Source organism: Erithacus rubecula (assembly GCF_903797595.1).
Source record: "Erithacus rubecula genome assembly, chromosome: 3".
Taxonomy (NCBI): domain Eukaryota; kingdom Metazoa; phylum Chordata; class Aves; order Passeriformes; family Muscicapidae; genus Erithacus; species Erithacus rubecula.
Genome location: NC_136689.1, coordinates 594127 through 613867, shown reverse-complemented (window position 1 = coordinate 613867; position 19741 = coordinate 594127). Strand labels below are relative to the sequence as shown.

Genomic DNA, 19741 nt, shown 5'->3' with positions numbered 1-19741 from the left:
AGGGCACTGGTGGGGTCTTCACCTCTGGAAGAGTTCACTCCATCACTGTCTGGATTCTTCCTCTTCCAAATTCCCTTCAGCTCTGTGTGATCCAGGGTTAATTCAATTACTAGGCACACTTAATTTAAGAGTGGGCGTCCTCTATTTTGCCATAGGAACAGAATAAATGCTAAATAAGAGCTTGGGAAAGCAAATCTTCAATAGAGGAGTTGAAACACCTGAACTGGTGTGTGAAATTCAAAAGGGGTTGAGCAGAAGTGGAGGTTTTTTAGAAGAGCAGGGAGAATTTGGAGCTGAAATCACATCAGCTTCATCCCTGTGTCCCACTCATGCTGCTGCTAAAGAGGGAACTTCCCATGAGTTCAACAGGAAACCTGAGCAGTTTTTAGATAAACTGATGCTGTTCTCTCTCCTTTTAATGGAGCTCAAGAGATGTAACATCAGGTAAAATTATAGTTAAGTCTTTTCAAGTCTTTACAAATGACTGGGCATCATTGGCAAAATGTGCAAAAAAATGTGCAAAATAATACAGATTGGTTTGAATCCCAAAGCATGGATTCATATCCCAGCTTTCCCTAAAGAACTGTCGTGTTTTACCTGTGTTGGGATAGATTTGGCCTGAAGGACATCCCAGATTTTATGCTCTGGGTGGAAAATCCAATTAATCAAGTGCAGAGAAGGTGTTGCACATTCCAAGAGCCACGTGTCCTGGCTGATCCCATGGACATGCTGGTGAAACTCATTTTGTGTGGTCCTGGAGGCAGACTGGAGCCCAGGAATGCAGGAGCTGTTCTAATGAGTTGGGTTCATTGCTGCTGCCCAAAAGGAGCCACAAACAAAGGGGTGTTTGCTGCTGCCATGTGAAAGGAGACGGAGGCAGCGATGCAGAGCTGCAGGGAGGCTGATCCAAGAGGCAGAGGGAGAGGGGCAGGAGCATGGTGGGACCCTGCCAGGGCTCAGGCAGAGCCCTTGGTGAGAGGTCAGGGATGGAGGCTGAGATCTGGGAATGCAGGGCACAGGCAGGAATGGGGAGAGCAGGGGGTCCTGTTCTGGGGGAGGTGGGAGCAGGGCTGGGACAGAGGGTGGATGGTGCCCTGGGGCCTCAGGGAAACACCACGAACCCAGGGCTCAGGGTTGGGGTTGCTTGGGTTGAGTTGTTTTGGTTTGGTTCAATTTGGGTTGGTTGGTTTGGTTGGATTAGGTTGGGTTTGGTTGGATTGGATTTGGTTTGGTATAGTTCAGTTCAGGTTCGGTTGGGTTGGTTGGGTTGGGTTTGGTATGGTTCAGTTTGGTTCAGGTTGGGTTGGTTTGATTGAGTAGGGTTGGATTGGATTGGTTGGATTGGGTTGGGTTGATTTGATTGACTTAGCTTGGCTTGATTGGTTTGGATTGGGTTGGGTTGATTTGATTGGCTTGGTTTGGTTGGATTGGTTTGAATTGGATTGGATAGGATTAGATTAGTTGGGTTGGTTTGGGTTGAGTTGGTTGGGTTGGGTTGGTTGGATTGGTTTAGTTTGGTTTGGTTTGGTTTGGATTAGGTTGGTTTGGTTGGGTTGGTTGGTTTGGTTTGGATTAGGTTGGTGTGGTTGGGTTGGTTTGGTTTGGTTTAGTTTGGTTTGGTTTGGATTAGGTTGGTGTGGTTGGGTTGGTGTGGTTGGTTTGGTTTGGTTTGGTTTGGATTAGGTTGGTTTAGTTGGGTTGGTTGGTTTGGTTTGGATTAGGTTGGTGTGGTTGGGTTGGTGTGGTTGGTTTGGTTTGGTTTGGTTTGGTTTGGTTTGGTTTGGTTTGGTTTGGTTTGGTTTGGCTTGGATTAGGTTGGTTTAGTTGGGTTGGTTGGTTTGGTTTGGATTAGGTTGGTGTGGTTGGGTTGGTGTGGTTGGTTTGGTTTGGTTTGGTTTGGATTAGGTTGGTTTGGTTTGGTTTGGTTTGGTTTGGTTTGGTTTGGTTTGGTTTGGCTTGGATTAGGTTGGTTTAGTTGGGTTGGTTGGTTTGGTTTGGATTAGGTTGGTGTGGTTGGGTTGGTGTGGTTGGTTTGGTTTGGTTTGGTTTGGATTAGGTTGGTTTAGTTGGGGTGGTTGGTTTGGTTTGGATTAGGTTGGTGTGGCTGGGTTGGTGTGGTTGGTTTGGTTTGGTTTGGTTTGGTTTGGTTTGGTTTGGTTTGGTTTGGCTTGGCTTGGATTAGGTTGGTTTAGTTGGGTTGGTTGGTTTGGTTTGGATTAGGTTGGTGTGGTTGGGTTGGTGTGGTTGGTTTGGTTTGGTTTGGTTTGGTTTGGTTTGGTTTGGTTTGGTTTGGTTTGGTTTGGTTTGGCTTGGCTTGGATTAGGTTGGTTTAGTTGGGTTGGTTGGTTTGGTTTGGATTAGGTTGGTGTGGTTTGGGTGATGTGTGGCTGTGTGGGGACACTGGAGCTCTTGGGGTCACAGCTCTGAGCAGCTCCTTTAGAGAGGGGACAGCTGGGGTCAGGCTGTGCTCCAGGGAACAGGGACAGGAGGAGAGGCAGGCTTGGCTTGGATATTGGGAATATTCCTCTGGAGAGGGTGGGCAGGCACTGGGAGGGGCTGGGCAGGGCAGGGCTGGAGTCCCTGTCCCCAGAGAGGTTTCAGAGCTGGGGGTGGCTCTGGGGACAGCTGGGCTGGATGGACTTGGCTTCTCCAGCCTTGGTGATTCCGTGAATTGAGTTTCTCCTGTGCTGTGCTGAGGCAGAGGATAATAAGTTTGGGGTGAAGAAGTCACTGTCTCCCATGAAATGTGTGTGCAAAGTCCAGCTTTGACATTGCATAGTTTCACTTTTTCAGGTATTTTCAGGTCACTTATTTTCTCTGGGTTATGTGGGGATTGATATTTTGGTTTTTAATTTTATTTTTTCATTCTTTTTCATCCCCCTCCGTGTGGAAGTGACTTTGATGTTTGCACAGGAGCACGCTCAGCCCTTCAGCTCAGACACAGATCAAAGTCTGTCACCACAGGCCACTGTCCCAGGGGCTTTGTCTGGCTTTTCAGCACCTCCCATTCATACAGACTGAAGTGTTGAGCATTTGGCTCCCCACTGACACCAGCAGACAGAAATCTCTCTGTACATTCATGGAACATAATATTCCTTTGCCTTTTACATAAACCCAAGCCTGCTCTGTCCTTGCAGTTTCCCCAATTAAAGTTGTGGTCTCGAGGAATGAAATTGGGTTGGTTTGCCAGCCCCTTGTTTGAAGTGTTTGCTATTAATTATGTATCCATCCTTTAGGCCTTATTAAATTATCCAAATGGGTTTCACCTCATTAGCTGGGATCTTATCTGGGGTGTTTAATTGAATGCTTTTAGCAAAGTCAGGGTGGAATGATCCAGACTAACTTGGCCTGTAGTTATCTGCCTCCTCCCCTTGGTCTTTTTGGTATTGATATTCCATAAAGGACCCTGACAGCTGCTGGAGTGCATCTAAAAACCTGAGACCTCATGGAAATTAGATATTAAAAAATGAGGGTTTTCATAATTTCTGTCTTGGGTCCCTTCCATTTATTATTTCTTTTCAAAGTTGCCTTCCTTTGGCTGTGGCAGTGAAGCAGATTTTACCCAAACTTGCTCATCACTGATACAGTAAAAACCCTGCAAAATCAAAGAGTTCCTTAAAGTAAAGTTGCATTTGGGTTTTTCAGTCTGTGGTTTTTGCCTTGATCAGTTTGGTGTTTGTTTTTCTCCTGCCTGGAGAAGTGTGGCTGCATCCCTGCTTTAGTGTCCTCTCTGTAATCAGGTCATGATCGTTGGGCTTTGCCCAAAGGCAGCTCAGTTTAGGGATTGATTTTTGGGTTTATACAATTAAAATAGGGGCCAAAATATGTGCAATACCTCCTGTGCAAGAAAATTGGCACAGGGTAGGACTGGTCTGGCAATGACAGCAAGGTTGGGCAAGGACAAATGTGGGGCTGCTTTTGTTACTTTTTAAAGAAAGGAAATGTTTGGGAGTGGGGGTTTTTGTTTGGTTGGGGGTTTTTTTAGGAAATGGGCTGGTTGCAGGGATTCAGGGCTGCAGTGATTCAGTGTTGCAGGGATTCAGAGCTGCAGGGATTCAGAGCTGCAGGAATTCAGTGTTTCAAGGATTCAGGGCTGCAGTGATTCAGTGTTGCAGGGATTCAGAGTTGCAGGCATTCAGGGCTCCAGGAATTCAGAGTTGCAGGATTTCAGAGATGCAGGAATTCAGAGTTGCAGGATTTCAGTGTTTCAAGGATTCATAGTTGCAGGATTTCAGAGCTGCAGGATTTCAGAGTTGCAGGATTTCAGAGTTGCAGGATTTCAGAGCTGCAGGGATTCAGAGCTGCAGGGATTCAGAGTTGCAGGGATTCAGAGCTCCAGGCATTCAGGGCTACAGGAATTCATAGTTGCAGGATTTCAGAGCTGCAGGATTTCAGGGCTCTAGGCATTCAGGGCTGCAGGATTTCAGTGTTTCAAGGATTCAGAGTTGCAGGATTTCAGGGCTGCAGGCTTTCAGGGCTGCAGGAATTCATAGTTGCAGGATTTCAGTGTTTCAAGGATTCAGGGCTGCAGGAATTCATAGTTGCAGGATTTCATAGTTGCAGGAATTCAGAGTTGCAGGGTTTCAGAGCTGCAGGATTTCAGAGCTACAGGAATTCAGTGTTTCAAGGATTCAGAGTTGCAGGGATTCAGAGTTGCAGGATTTCAGAGCTGCAGGATTTCAGAGCTGCAGGATTTCAGAGTTGCAGGATTTCAGAGCTGCAGGAATTCAGAGTTGCAGGATTTCAGTGTTTCAAGGATTCAGAGTTGCAGGATTTCAGAGCTGCAGGATTTCAGAGTTGCAGGGTTTCAGAGTTGCAGGGTTTCAGAGCTGCAGGAATTCAGAGTTGCAGGATTTCAGTGTTTCAAGGATTCATAGTTGCAGAATTTCAGAGCTGCAGGAATTCAGTGTTTCAAGGATTCAGAGCTCCAGGCTTTCAGGGCTCCAGGATGCTGCCCTGGTGCTCTGACCCCTCTCTTTGTGTTGGCAGCCATCAAGACGGACTCGAAGCCGGCAGATGCCAAGAAAACCTCAGCAAAGTCTCCCTCAGGTACCCGCTCACCTTCCATGGACCCACAGAAATCCTTCCTGGGAAGGCCCCGCAGGACCATCCCCCAGCACTGCCAAAGCCACCCCAGCCTCATCCCCAAGTGCCACAAACACGTGGATGTCACATCCCTCCAGCAATGGGCACGCACACTGCCTGGGGCAGCGGTGCCAGGGCTGGAGAGACTTTCTGGGGAAGGAATTTCCCCAGTATCCAACCCGAAGTGGTTTCCTCAATCTGAATCAAACCCCCCTTGTCTGGGGCTGGGGTCATGGGTGTCTCTGGGAACGGGGGTGTCCGGGTCTGAGGTGACCCTTGGGGGCAGCGTGTGCAGCACCGAGCCGTGTGTCGCTGTCCCCCGCAGATGCCAGCCGGCCCAGGAGCGGCCCCGGCAGCGCCGCCCGCAGCAGCGCCAGCACCCCCTGCACGCCCGCCTCCCCCGGCGCCCCCAGCGCCGCCCCCGGCCGGCCCAGAGCCAAGGCCGCCGCCCCCAAAGCGGCCGCGGCCTCCACGCTGGCGGCGGACGCCAAGAAAAGCGCGGCCAAGGCCACCAAAAGCGCCGCCAGCAGCGGCAGCAGCGCCAACGGCGGCAAAGCGCCCAGAGCCGGCGGCGCCGCGCCCGACCTGCGCAACGTGCGCGCCAAAATCGGCTCCACAGACAACATCAAACACCAGCCCGGGGGCGGCAAGGTGAGCCCGGCACCCCGGGGAGAGCCCTGAGCCCCGGGGAGAGCCCTGAACCCACAGTGTGAGCCCTGAATCACGGGGAGAGCCCTGAACCCCGGGGAGAGCCCTGAACCCCGGGGAGAGCCCTGAACCCACAGTGAGAGCCCTGAACCCACAGTGTGAGCCCTGAACCCCGGGGAGAGCCCGGCACCCCGGGGAGAGCCCTGAACCCCGGGGAGAGCCCTGAACCCACAGTGAGAGCCCTGAACCCACAGGGTGAGCCCTGAACCTACAGTGAGAGCCCTGAACCCACAGAGTGAGCCCTGAACCCCGGGGAGAGCCCTGAACCCACAGAGTGAGCCCTGAACCCACAGAGTGAGCCCTGAACCCACAGAGTGAGCCCTGAACCCCGGGGAGAGCCCTGAACCCACAGAGTGAGCCCTGAACCCACAGGGAGAGCCCTGAACCCACAGAGTGAGCCCTGAACCCACAGAGTGAGCCCTGAACCCACAGTGAGAGCCCTGAACCCACAGTGAGAGCCCTGAACCCACAGGGAGGGCCCTGAACCCACAGTGTGAGCCCTGAACCCACAGGGTGAGCCCTGAACCCACAGGGTGAGCCCTGAACCCACAGGGAGAGCCCTGAACCCACAGAGTGAGCCCTGAACCCACAGAGAGAGCCCTGAACCCACAGGGAGAGCCCTGAACCCACAGAGTGAGCCCTGAACCCACAGGGAGGGCCCTGAACCCACAGTGTGAGCCCTGAACCCACAGGGTGAGCCCTGAACCCACAGGGTGAGCCCTGAACCCACAGTGAGAGCCCTGAACCCCGGGGAGAGCCCTGAACCCACAGGGAGAGCCCTGAACCCACAGGGAGCGCCCTGCATGCTGTTCCTGGGTATTTTTCCTGGGTGCTGTTCCTGGTGCTGTCCCTGGGTGCTGTGTGTCCCTGGGTGCTGTTCTGGGTTCTATTCCTGGGCGCTGTTCTGGGTGCTGTGTGTCCCTGGGTGCTGTTCTGGGTGCTGTGTGTCCCTGGGTGCTGCTGTGGGTGCTGTGTCCTCCCTGCTCTCTGGGCTGCTCCCTGGCTGCTGCCTGGGCACAGCAATGCAGAGCTGCACTGCTGCCCTCCTGTCCTGACAAGGCTCCAGGTGTCCCAGGTTCTCCTGGCTCAGAATCCTGTCTGCATGGCAGCCCTTTGAGCTGGGGAGCTGAGTCTGCTCAGTCCCTTCTGAAAGGCACAGGAGGGGCAATGGTGCTCCAGGGTGAGGAGATGTGGTTCAGGAGCAACTTCCACAGCACCTTTCCCATGCCCAGCCTGTCAGGCCCAGAGCTGACATGGGATGAGACTTTTGGGAGCAGCCATGAGCAGAGGGCAGAGATCAGACCTGGGGCTCTCAGCAGGAGCTCTCAGTGGGGGCAATTCCACCAGCAGCACCTCCCATGGGAGGGTAGAGCTGTGGGGATTCACCTGCAGGCCCTGCTGAGCATTAAACAGCCTGCTGAGCACAGAACCTCCAGGAGCTTGTCTGTATAAATATAAATATATTAAAAAATGGATATATTGTAAAGCTTAGAAGCCCAGCCCTGGCCTGGCCTGTGTGAGCAGCAGGCACAGGGCTGTGATTCCCCCAGTGGCACAGAGCTCTCAGTCTCTCCTTGCTGCACTCTGTGGTGCTGAACAGCCCAGGACAGAACTTCAGTGTGCTGCCAAGGGAGCAGGTTCCCTGCTGGGAGCCCTCATCTGCTCTCAGGCACTTCAAAAGTCAAGGGCACTCCTGGTGGGTGCTGGGTGTCCCAGACAGCATCAATACATGGATTTATCTCAGAGTCTGCAGCCCAGCTCAGCAGTGTCAGCTCCACATTGCATTTAATTGCACTGCCCTTCCTTTTGGAAATATTTTCATAGAGTTATTAAATCCCAACAGTTGCCTCGTTAAGCAGGTTGTCCTTTTTGTAGTCTGATTTACACTGAGCTGTTTTTAGATCTGAGAATGTTGTAGTGTTGAGTTTTTTTGTTCACTGCTCTGTAGTGAAATACAAGATTTCTGCTAAGCCCCCCAAAAATGCAGGTTCTGCTGCAATTCCCTGCCTCTAAATGGACAGAACAAGGAATATTGTGAGGCAGTTGCTGAATTTTTATGAAAGCTGTAGGTTCTCCCTCAGCTTTGTGCTGAGCTGGGTGAGCTGTGCAGTGTGGCTGGGAGGGAACTGAGCTGAATTCAGTTGTGTCCAGCAGAGCCCTGGGTGTCTCTGCCTCCCAGATCTGCCCATCAATGAGCTGCTCCTGCTCTTGCCTTCCCCAGGGATTTGGTTGGATTTTTTTTTTTGGCAGGATCAGTGTCTTGGGGTCACTTGGATGCTGAGAAAGGGCACCAGGAGCTCTCTGAGAGTTTTTTGTTTTTAATCCTTGCTGCGTACCCGCCGCACCCGTGTCTGGGCACTGCCGTGCCCTCAGTTCTGGGATTATCCTGGGAATCAGAGCATGCAGGGAGTTCTCCTGGCTCAGCTGCTGGCCCAGGCTGACCCGTGTGCCCTGTCCTGCCCACACCTGTGCTTTTGCTGTTGAAATCACCCCTTTGTCTCCATCCAGGGGAAGGCAGAGCCCAGGCCCGAGCCGGCCGGCGCCGCGCCCAGCCCCGAGCCCAGCGCGGGCTCTAAGGTGCCTCCCAAAGTGGCAGCCAGAGAGGGGGTCCCCAAACAGCCCAATGGGAAAGTGAGTTCCTTTCACACTTTTCTCTGGGGGAGATGAAGGAAAACGTTTCCGTTTTGAGTCCCTGTCCCTGCTGTCCTGCTCTCTCCTGTCAGTGGCACTGTCCTTGCACAGACACTCCCTGTTCCCTCCTGTGCCCCGAGATGTTCCCCAGGGAAAATCCTCCAGGGAGAGTTCCCAGAGCAGATTCCTCCTTTTCACTGGCAGATTAACACAGGCTTAGCTTTGGGTCAGAGGGTTTCCCTTAAAGCCAGTCCTTCACACACAGAACCAGTTTGTAATGAGGGTTGAGTTCTCAGGTGCTGCTTTCAGGATTGCAGGAGTTTTAGGGTGAAGGAATTCCCATCTGCCCTGCAATATTCCCAACCCAGCTGTACCAAAACTCTGTCACTCCATCACCACTGGATGGGTTACTCCAGAGTACAAGTGGATGGTGTGAGGTGGGAGTGCCACAGTTTAATCCCAGCATTAGTTAGGAATTAGGAGTTCCAGGCAGGAATGGTGAGGAATGAAGGGGATTTGTAGCTCTGGGGAGTCAGGGAACCCCACACTCCATGGCACAGATGTTCCCAGAGCTGCTGTTGAGTGCAGCCTTTGGGAGCTGCTGAGGAGCTCTGGGAGCTGCCAGGTGAGTGCAGGGTGATCCCTGCTCTGCTCCAGGTTTGTCACCTCTGGTAGAAATGAGGATCCAGCTGGGCCCTTTGTGCTGTGTAAATAACTCCAGACTGAACCTGTGTTGTAACTAACCTGTGCAAACACTGGTGTCTCACCCATTGCTGTGAGTAGAGCTCACCTGAACCTCTCCTCTTGTATTTCCAAATCACAGTCATTGAGCTGGAGAGGCCCTCTGAGGTGATGGAGCACAACCATCCCAGCACTGCCAAGACACCACCAGCCACCTCCTCACACCCTTAAACCTGAGTCAGGCTGAAGGAGAAACAATTTCATTAACCTGAGACTCACCTGAGCTCATTCAGCTGAAGGTGTAATAACCACCTTCAACAGAAAATTGTTTCTCAGCCCCAGCTTTGCTGCCCAGGGGTTTGGAGGGAGATTATGCAGGGCTGGAGCCAGTCCAGATGTGGGCATGGGGCAGCTCACAGCACTGGGAGTGCTGCTCTGAGGGCAGGGACAGTCCCACCCCATCCCTCTGGGCTGGCTCTCCCTGCTCAGGGAGGTTTCCAAGGCCATGGGCAGTCCCATCCCATTATCCATCCCATCCCATTATCCATCCCATCCCATCCCTCTGTGCTGTCCCTGCTCAGGGAGGTTTCCAAGGCCATGGGCAGTCCCATCCCATTATCCATCCCATCCCATTATCCATCCCATCCCATTATCCATCCCATCCCATCCCTCTGTGCTGTCCCTGCTCCAGGGAGGTTTCCAGGGCCCTGGGCAGTCCCAAATCCCCCCCAGGGCTGTGCAGGGTCCCCATGAGCCCTGTCCCCAGCCCTGTCCCCAGGCTCCAGCCTGGCACTAACCCTGTCTGTGCAGCTCCTGTCCTTCACTTTCTCTCACTCTGCTCCTTGGTGGCTCCCCCAGCACTGGCTGAGTCCCTGCTGCCCCCTGAGCCCCCCAGGCTCCTGCCAAGTGCCAGTCTAACCAGTGCTCTTCCCTTGTGTTGTTTCCCATTCTGTGACATTCCAGGTGCAGATAGTCTCCAAAAAAGCGAACTACAGCCATGTTCAGTCCAAGTGTGGTTCCAAGGACAATATTAAGCATGTCCCTGGAGGTGGGAATGTAAGTATGGCTCTGGGCAAGCTGTGTGTGCTGGCTCTGCTCTCTTGGGTTGGGTGTCCAGGCTCAGCAGTGCTCTGGCAGAGCCCAGGGCTGCTGCAGACAGCTCAGCATTGCTGCATTTCTGTGTTTTGTGTCAGTGCACAGCTGCCCCTGGGCTGGCCATCACCAGCCTGGGGGTGGGGAGGGGGCACTGAGCTCCTGGGAGCTCCCTCTGCACCCCTGACCCCCCAAATCTGCATTTCCCTGTGCATTATGGCCTGGAGGGCCTGTTCTCTGAGCCACACTCATTCACTTCTTGTTTCTGGAGCAGCCACAGACTCTGGGACTTAACCTTTGAGCTGAGATTAATTTCTAAATTTAAAGGCTGCTGGTATCTCTGGCAGCAGGGCTGAGTTTTCTAAAATAGCAAGTTAATCTGTGCTGTCTGCAGCTTGGTTTGGGGTGCTGGGGGCTCCAGGCAGCCCAGGTGTCCTGTGCAGACCCTGGAGAGCATGAGCATGGTCTGGGGGCACACCTGGCACTGGGCAGGCTCAGGAATGCAAACTTGGGGTAGTTCCAAACACACTTGAGCCCAAAAAGAGTTTTTTCCAGAGGTGTTTCAATATCCTGGGGTCCTGCTGATGTCACCCCTGGTGAGGAGCCCAGGCTATGCTCAGAGTTTGCACAAACCCTGCTCAGGACCTGCCTGCAGCAGCTGGGGGCCACTTCTCCTGGGAAATCCATGTCCAGCTGGCTGAGCCTCTGCATGACTGACTTTTCCACAGATCACATGTGGGTTTTTAACAGCTGGTTCCCTCCAGGTTGGTTGCCAGGGTGGCCAGAGAGAGATGCTGAAGTTAAACCTGTGCCCCTGAGCCCAGGCTGCCTCCCCCAGCCCTGCTCCTCCTGCCTGGCTTTGGGCTCTGTGGTTCCATGATTTACACCATGTCTGTGGGACAGTTTCCCCTGGGAATGCTCACACAGGAACTCTGGAAGTGCTGCTGTTGAGCCCCCAGGCTGTGTTTGAGCCCTGTTTGTGTTCCTGCCCCCCTGGCAGTGGCAGAGGTGCCTTTGGCCACACTGGTGGCATTTTATAAACCACTTCAGTTTTGCCACCTGTGCCTCATTCAGCCTTTCAGGAGCCTCCCAGGTGCCTTTCCTGTTCTTCCAGGCTGCCAGCAATGAGGTGAAATGTGGGGGATCTTTCCTTCTGCTCAGGAATCCCATCCTGTCCTTCCCTCTGCAGTGCCAGCCCTGGGCACAGCTCTGCCCCTGCTTTCTTCTCTTCTCCTCTCCCACTCTCTCTTTTCACCACTGAGCTTTTGCTCCTTGCTCAGCTGCTTAAGCAGCTCTTTATTCTGCATTTTCAGAGCCTAAAGCTCATTTCCAGGTTCTCAATGCTCCCAGAGCAGCTCCAGGCAAGCATTCTCAGCCCTGCAGTACAGGCATTTTCTTTTACTCATTTTTGTATCTTCCCACTCCCTTTTTTGGGAGTGATTTTAGTCACTCTGTGATTTTAGTGTCACTGTGATTTTAGTGACCTTTTCCAAGCTGTTCAGGTAGTTGTGTTGATCACTTCTGACAGAGCCCCAGTGTTTCATTCTCAGCTGGGTCTGTCTGAAGGTCTGTTCTGCTCTGTGCCTTCAGTCAGAGCCTTTAGGACCCTGTGGGTGACAGTGTTGTGGTTCAGAAACAATTCCTGACTGAGCTTGAGGGTTGCTCTGGTAGAGGTGATGGACATGGGATGGTTTGGGTAGGAAAGGACCTTGAAGGCCATGGGCAGGGACACCCACCAGGGACACTGCAGGGACACTGCAGGGACAGGGGCATTGTCCTGCCCCACCCAGGGGCTCCAGGCTGGCTCTCTGCTCAGGTGCTCATTTTACCCTCTCTACAAGCAGATAATCTCTTCTCCATGCCAAGATTCCCCTGAAGCTGTGCCCAAAAGCAGAAGCTGCTGCTCCTGCTCACGTTACACTCACCAGAACCTCGACACAAACTCATTGCAGTTTCCTGGGGAAAAGGTTTTGATGTTTTTTATTTAGTATTTCCCACTCTCAGAACCACTGAGGTTGGAGAAGATCAACAAGACCATCGAGTCCAACCTCTGACCAAGCTTTCTGTTCAAAGAAAGCAGTACAGAGGATTTTACAAAGTGCAGTGTCTGTGCTGGTGTCTGAAGAGATTTTGGGGTGTCCATGTCTGCATTCCAGCTGCACCCTGATCCCTCAGTGTCCCAGACTGGTTTGAGGGGAGGGACCTCAAGGATCACCCAGTGCCCCCCCTGCCCTGGCAGGGACACTTCCACTGTCCCAGCTGCTCCAAGTGTCCAGCCTTGGGACATTCCAGGGATCAGGGGCAGCCACAGCTGCTGTGGGAATCCCATCCCAGCCTGGAATCCCAGGGTTCTGCAGTGCCATGGCTGCACCCTGAGCTCTGTCCCTGTGCTGTCCCTGCTCTCAGCTCTGCCCCCCTGGCTCTGAGTGACCCAGGAAGGATTCCTGCAGCAGGAACAGCCTGGGACAGCAGGGGCACAAAGCCCAGCCTGGTGCTCCAGGTGCCCCTTGGCTCCAGAGTGTGCAGAGGTTTCTCTGGGCTCAGCTGCTGCTTTTTGTCTCCCCAGGTGCAGATCCAGAACAAGAAAGTTGACCTTTCCAAAGTGTCCTCCAAGTGTGGATCTAAAGCAAATATCAAGCATAAGCCAGGTAGGAGTTTTGCCATTTCCTCATTTGTGAGTTTTAAACACAGCCCTGGATTGAGATTGGAATAGTTGAAGGGGTTTGTTGCTTTTAGGGGATGTCTGTCCCCAGTGCTTCTGGAAATTCCTAAAAATGCTTCTTCCACATTTCCTGGTGGTTTCAGGAGCAGAGAGGGGATTAGGAGATAATGGAAGTGAAGATAATCTACAGCTTTGACTCATTTCTGCTTTTCCTGCTCATGTGAGAAGGAACACGTGGAGGCTTCCATGGTCATTGCAGGAAGCTTCCCCCATGCTCACAGAGGGATTTGGGGCACTCAGAACATCCCAGGGTGTTCATGGAACATGGAAGGGTAAAGGAAACCCCACACACAAGGGTCCTTCAGCCCTGAGTCCACAGCAGCTCCTGCCTCACATGAAAAGGGTGTGATGGAAAGGGTTTGATTTAGATGGATTTTTGGGGTGAGTGTGTGGGAATTCCTGCTCCCCACTGAGAACACAGTGGTTGCTGTGCCTGAACCCCTGGGAATCTCAGGTTTGTCCCCAGCCCAAGGTGCTGGGGCTGCAGCCCTGCTCAGCTCGGTGACCTTGGCTGGCCCTCGGTGCCTCCAGCACAGCAGGGCCAGGGTTCACTGGCCAGGCTGGAACAAGCACCACAGGCTGCTCTTTGTGGTCCTGGGAGTCCCCTGAGCCTGGCCAGGTCAGAGCAGCCCCTCCTGCAGGAGCCCCTCGTGCTGGCTCTGAGCTTTGGGAACGTGGTGCCACGGGGTAACGAGCTGCAGTGACAATCAGTGCCTTGTCCAGGCTGATGGGAGCACAGCACCCTGCCAGCAGCTCCTCAGCCTCAACTGGCCTTGTTGGACCCAAAGCTCTTGGGTTCCACCCTGCCAGGCTCCCAGAGGGGGGCTGAGGGTTTAATGATGTGCTGGGAGGCAAAGCTGAGCCTTAGCAGGGCTGCACTTGGCTCTGGAGGAGCTGCTGGGACGTGGCTGCAGCCAGGGAAAGGTGGCCCTGTCCTTGGAGGGGGCTGGAATCATCCTGAAGATCCAGGACTCCAATCTCTGGCTTTGGGCACTGTGTGATTTGTCAGTAAAGGAGGCACCACTGTGATCAGAGGGGTGGAACATTTCCCCTGTGAGGAAAGGCTGAGGGAGTTGGGATTGTTAAACCTGGAGAAGTTTTTGGGGTGACATCATTGTGACCTGGCAGGACCTGAAGGGAGCCAAGAAAGGTGGGGAGAGAGAACTTGCCAAGGGCTGGAGTGCCAGGACAAGGGGAATGGCTTCCTAGTGCCAGAGGGCTGGGATAGATGGGATTTTGGGAAGGGATTGTTCCTTGTGAGGGGGCCTGGATCCCTGGAATGTCCCAGGCCAGGTTGGACAGGGCTTGGAGCATCTGGGACAGTGGGAGGTGTCCCTGCCATAGCAGGGGTGACACTGGGTGGGCTTTAAGGTCCCTTCCCACCCAACTCATTCCAGGATTCTGTATTTTGTGATTAATGGGAACTGCAGTATTCTGGAATCTGCTCCATTCTGGAAGAACCTTGCTAAAATTCTGCAGCCCTTTTTCTGACCCACGTTCTCCTGGGGCTGCAGAGCTCCTGCAGAGTGCAGGGAGGAGCTGCCAGGCAGGCAGGGGATCCCCTGCAGTGGGGAGGGATCAGGAGGGCAGGGACAGGAGCAGGAGGTGTCCTGGCACTGGGCAGGGACAGGGACAGAGTCAGCCTTGGCACAGGGAGGGATGTGGGGTGGCATTTCCCACCTCTGGAGCAGATCAGGGAGGATTTCTCCAGCCTGTCCAATGTGCAGAATTCCCCAGGCCCTGTTTTGCTGGCATGGCTGGAAATCACCAACTTTGTTCTTGCAGTTTGGAACTGAACTTTCCTGGGGAGAGGCTGAGGCAGGGCTGTGGGACTGTCCTGTCCCTCCTCCAGGGCAGGGCTGGGATGGCAGCACTGGGTGGGACTGCTGGGGTTCCCCAAACTCAGCCCTGCTCATGTCCCTGCAGGGGGAGGAGATGTCAAAATCGAGAACCAGAAGCTGAACTTCAAGGAGAAGGCCCAGGCCAAGGTGGGGTCTCTGGACAACGTGGGGCACTCGCCAGCTGGAGGGGCTGTCAAGGTGAGTGCAGGGCTCTGATCCAGCTCTGGTCCTTCCCCTGCTGCCCCTCAGCCTGCTGCAGCCCCCCCGGGGGCAGGCTGGAGAGGAGGGGCTGGCACTGCCCTGCTGGGCATTCCCCAGGGCTGGCACTGCCCATCCCATCCCCAGCTGGGGGCTGGGAGCAGGGAGGTGAGCCCAGCTGGGGGCTGCAGGAGCCTGCACCCCAGGGAGAGCTGGGGACATCCATGTGCTCCTGGCAGTGCTGGGAGATTCCCAGGATGGTGGAGAGCCCTGGGCTGGGTCTGTGCTCAGTCCCTGTGTGGGGTGGGAGCAGGGCACAGCTCTCAGCTGATTCATCCCTGCTGCCACGGGAGCACAGAGTGTCCCCAGCCCAGGCTCTGCCTGCAGCAGTGGGACATCTGTGCCCAGGGAGGGGACATTCCCTCCTGAGGGACCTGTGGGCCTGGCACAGCCCCAGGGAGATGGAATTGTGCTCAGGGAGTCTCTGGAAGGGACCTCAGGGATCATCCAGTGCCACCCTGCCATGGCAGGGACAGTCCCGCTGTCCCCAGTGTCCAGCCTGGCCTTGGGGCAGCCCCAGCTGCTCTGGGTGTCCCCAGGTCACAGTGCAGTGTCCCAGCAGTGACCCCACAGCCGCCCTCGGCCCCAGAGCTCTGGGGTTTGTCCTTGGCGTTCCCTGTCCCAGCTGTTCCAGCTGTGGCTGGGAGCAGGCTGAGCTGCATTGCCCCGGGCTGTGTCACACCCCGCAGGGCCGGGCAGGGCTCGCTCTGCAGGAGCAGAGAATGGCTGCTGCACCCCCTGCTGTCCGTGCTGAGCTGAGCCGAGCCGTGCTGTCTGTGCTGAGCCGAGCCGTGCTGTCTGTGCTGAGCCGAGCCGTGCTGTCTGTGCTGAGCCGTGCTGAGCTCTGCTGAGCCGAGCCGTGCTGTCCGTGCTGAGCCGTGCTGAGCCGTGCTGTCTGTGCTGAGCCGAGCTGTGCTGTCTGTGCTGAGCCGAGCCGTGCTGTCTGTGCTGAGCCGAGCCGTGCTGTCTGTGCTGAGCCGTGCTGAGCTCTGCTGAGCCGAGCCGTGCTGTCTGTGCTGAGCCGAGCCGTGCTGTCTGTGCTGAGCCGTGCTGAGCCGTGCTGAGCTCTGCTGAGCCGTGCTGTGCTGAGCTGTGCTGAGCCAAACCATGCTGAGCTGTGCTGAGCCCTGCTGAGCCGAGCTGTGCTGAGCTGTGCTGTGCCGTGCTGAGCCGTGCTATCCGTGCTGAGCTGTGCTATCCGTGCTGAGCTGTGCTGTCCGTGCTGAGCCGTGCTATCCGTGCTGAGCTGTGCTATCCGTGCTGAGCCGTGCTCTCTGTGCTGAGCCGTGCTGAGCCGTGCTGTGCTGAGCCGTGCTGTCCATTCCAAGCCGTGCTGTCCGTGCTGAGCCGTGCTGTCTGTGCTGAGCAGTGCTCAGCCGTGCTGTGCTGAGCCATGCTGTCCGTGCCGAGCCGTGCTGAGCCGTGCCCGCTCTCCTTGCAGGCAGAGGAGCCGGCGCCGCTGCCGCCGCAGAACGGAGCAGAACCGGGGCCGGTGCCGGTGCCGGGGGCGCCGCCCGCGGGCCCCGCGCTGCGGGAGAACGGCGTGGGGCCGGGCCTGGCCGGACAAAGGGAACTGCAGAGCCTCGACACTCACATCCAAGAAACAAGTAAGTGCCGGGGACCCCGCCCCGAGCCGGGGGGAGGGAGCCCGGCAGCCCCCGAGCGCTGCTAGCGCCGTCCGCAGGGTTGCGGTGCCTTGCTTTTAATTCGGAAAATTGCCTTTTATCTTCCAGGCATCTAATGATGACATTATGGTATCGTCTTCCATTCCCCTCCTGTCCCTTGTCTCCTCCTGTCCCCGTGTCCCCTTGTGTCGCTGCAGATTGAGTCTCACAAGCTGACGTTCCGTGCGAAGGCCAAGGCTCGGACAGACCACGGAGCTGAACTCGTGTCTCCAATCCCCGCACCCTTTCCAGCAGCACCTGCCCCGCCGTAGCACCTCGGCCAGCGACAGCCCGGCCTCGGCCGCCTCCCCGCCACCGCCCAGCAAGGCTTGTGACCCCCGCGCCCCCGGGGACCCCAGCTTGGCTCTCTTAACCCGCTCTGGTCTGTGGGAAGGGGCCGCGGTTCCCCCGCTGCCGGGCAGGGCTGCCCCGCTGCCCGAGCCCGTCCCGCTGCCTGGGGCCTCTGGAGTGTCGCTGTCCTGGGGGCAGGGCAGGGCAGGGCAGACCCTGCGTGCGGGCTCGGGTTCGCTTCGGGTTGGGGTTGGGGCTGAGGCCAGGCCGAGTTAACAGGGATAAGCTGTGATCTTTCTTTCTGTCTCTTCTTTTCACCCCTTCCCTCCTCGCCGCTTCAGTTTCTGCCGCCTTTGGGATGCTGATAAATCCCCTCCACACTCATTAGGCTGTTTTAACTGTTGACTTGAACCTTTTATTCTTTGTGACGAAGTGTTGATGATTTATCGTGTTCGAGCCCGTGCTAAGTTTCCTTTTCTCTTTCCTTCTTTTCCGACCCGTAGGAGAGTAGGGACATTTAACCGCTGCTGCCGTGCTGGCTTCTTACTGACATATCCAGCCGCTGTAACTTCTTTGTTGTTGTTTGGGTTTGGTTTCTTATTATTATTTTTTTTTTTAATGTTTTAAAACGATGGAGCGAGTTCATGGGATTAAGCCATGTCTGGAAGGAAAGGCACAGGGATGTGTAAAGGGCGAACTTGCTGTGAGAGCTCAGGTGGAGCCTGTGTTGACGCTCGAGATGTGTTAATTGACGCTCGAGATGTGTTAATTGACGCTCGAGATGTGTTAATTGACGCTCGAGACGTGTTAATTGATGCTCGAGACGTGTTAATTGATGCTCGCGAGCCCTGCCCGGTGCCTTCTGCAGAGGTGGTTTATTTATTGCCAGCCCTGGTGCCGTGTTTGCAGGGCTGGCCGCGGCAGGGCAGCGGGGCTCGGGCTGGCAGTGCCGTGCGGGTGTGGGCAGCGTGTGCGGGGTTGGTGGTTTTGGGGGGATGGATGGGGGACCCGAGAGGCGCCGGGGTGGGCAGGGAAGGGCAACGCTCATCCCGGGCTGGGCTGGTGCCAGGGGGTTGCAGCTCTGACCAGGAAGGAGATTTTAACCACTCCTGGAGCTCCTCGTTTCAAATGACACTAAAGAAACGAAATGTAAATAAATGAAATGAAAACAAAACAAAAGTTCTCGGGTGGTCAGAAAACTAATTTAAAGAAAATATAAAAGGCAAGCAGAATAACAAAACACTGGGATCAAAGAGAACTGAACCAGGCGTGTGCTAAGGGGGGCTGCTCCAGGAGGGGACAGAGGGAAGCCTGCAGCTTCTCGTGCTTGTGGGAGTATTTCTTTGGGAAGCCAACAACGACACGATAACCCGGAATCTGTATTTACACACAAAGATTCTTATTGCACTTGTATTTTTTATATTAAAGTTTGCATGGTTTCTAATAAAATGGCATTAAAATGTACTAGTTTGCATCAAAGTCGTCTGGTAGTTTCATAAGTGCTTTTTCATCTGAATACAAATTTAAACGAGCGATGCAGATTTGCACCTGAAAGGGGCGGTTATATATACCCAGAGCTCCCGATGCTTCCTCCCTTCCTCCTCCTCCTCCTCCCCACCTCTCCCCATCCCTAACCCAGCCGGGAGGCGGCCGTGCCGTCGCTCCCTGCCCTCCTGTGTGTCCCCTGTGTGTCCCTGAGTGTCCCTGAGTGTCCCCGCGTTCCCCGGAGCCGCCACCCCCGGAGGAGGAGCCGGGGCCGCCCCGCTCCCGAGCCCCGCTCCTTCCCCGCATCCCGGTATATATCACTGCCCTCCCGTGACGCTTCCTTCTTTCTTTACTGCTAAATTCTACACACCAGCTTCAGCTTGGCAGCCTTGGCTTTGGTTTGGTTGATTCTTTTTCCAACACTTGAATTGAGGGGAGATGGAAAGGAGAGGCGAGGAGCAGGGTGAGCCCCTGCAGGACCGTGAGCCTGGAGCCTCCTGGTTCCCTGGGCAGCCAGGCGGGCTTGGCACGGGCTGGAGCTCCAGGCTCACGGGCCGGGCAGGGGCGCTGGCAGCAGAGCTTGTGCCCATGGAGCAGCCGGAGATGATGGTGGGCAACCAAAGAGGAGGTGGAGGCTGAGATGTCGCCTTCCTCTTGCTGCTCCTCCTGGGGCACCCCAGCCCTGAGGTGGCCTGGGATCCCCTGGGGTGAAATTCCCCAGGATGAGATTCCCTGGAATCGCGCAGGATGATTCCCTGGAGTCTCCCAGGATGATTCCCGGTGATCCCCAGGATGATTCCCGGTGATCCCCAGGATGATTCCCGGTGATTCCCCAGGATGATTCCCTGTGATTCCCCAGGATGATTCCGGTGATTCCCCAGGATGATTCCCTGTGATTCCCCAGGATGATTCCGGTGATTCCCCAGGATGATTCCCTGTGATTCCCCAGGATGATTCCGGTGATTCCCCAGGATGATTCCCGGTGATCCCCAGGGAGGTTCCCGGTGATTCCCCAGGATGATTCCCTGTGATTCCCCAGGATGATTCCCGGTGATTCCCCAGGATGATTCCCGGTGATCCCCAGGATGATTCCCGGTGATCCCCAGGATGATTCCGGTGATTCCCCAGGATGATTCCCGGTGATCCCCAGGATGATTCCCGGTGATCCCCAGGATGATTCCCGGTGATTCCCCAGGATGATTCCCGGTGATCCCCAGGGAGGTTCCCGGGGTGCCCAGCTGAGGCCCCGGGCGAAGGGACGGCAGGAGGAAGGCAAGTGGCAA

The 19741-nt window shown here is 55.2% G+C and overlaps 1 protein-coding gene across 1 annotated transcript in view; it reads left to right on the top strand.

Annotated features, from left to right (window-relative positions):
- Window positions 1-18452, top strand: part of MAP4 (microtubule associated protein 4) — a 93661-nt gene extending 75209 nt beyond the window's left edge. The window contains exons 15-21 of the mRNA XM_079301197.1: window positions 4990-5049; window positions 5411-5736; window positions 10069-10161; window positions 12764-12845; window positions 14846-14958; window positions 16460-16625; window positions 16841-18452. Coding sequence (XP_079157323.1) covers window positions 4990-5049; window positions 5411-5736; window positions 10069-10161; window positions 12764-12845; window positions 14846-14958; window positions 16460-16625; window positions 16841-16845 — 845 coding nt within the window. The 3' untranslated portion in view covers window positions 16846-18452. The remainder of the gene's footprint in view (window positions 1-4989; window positions 5050-5410; window positions 5737-10068; window positions 10162-12763; window positions 12846-14845; window positions 14959-16459; window positions 16626-16840) is intronic.
- Window positions 18453-19741: the final 1289 nt, after the last annotated feature.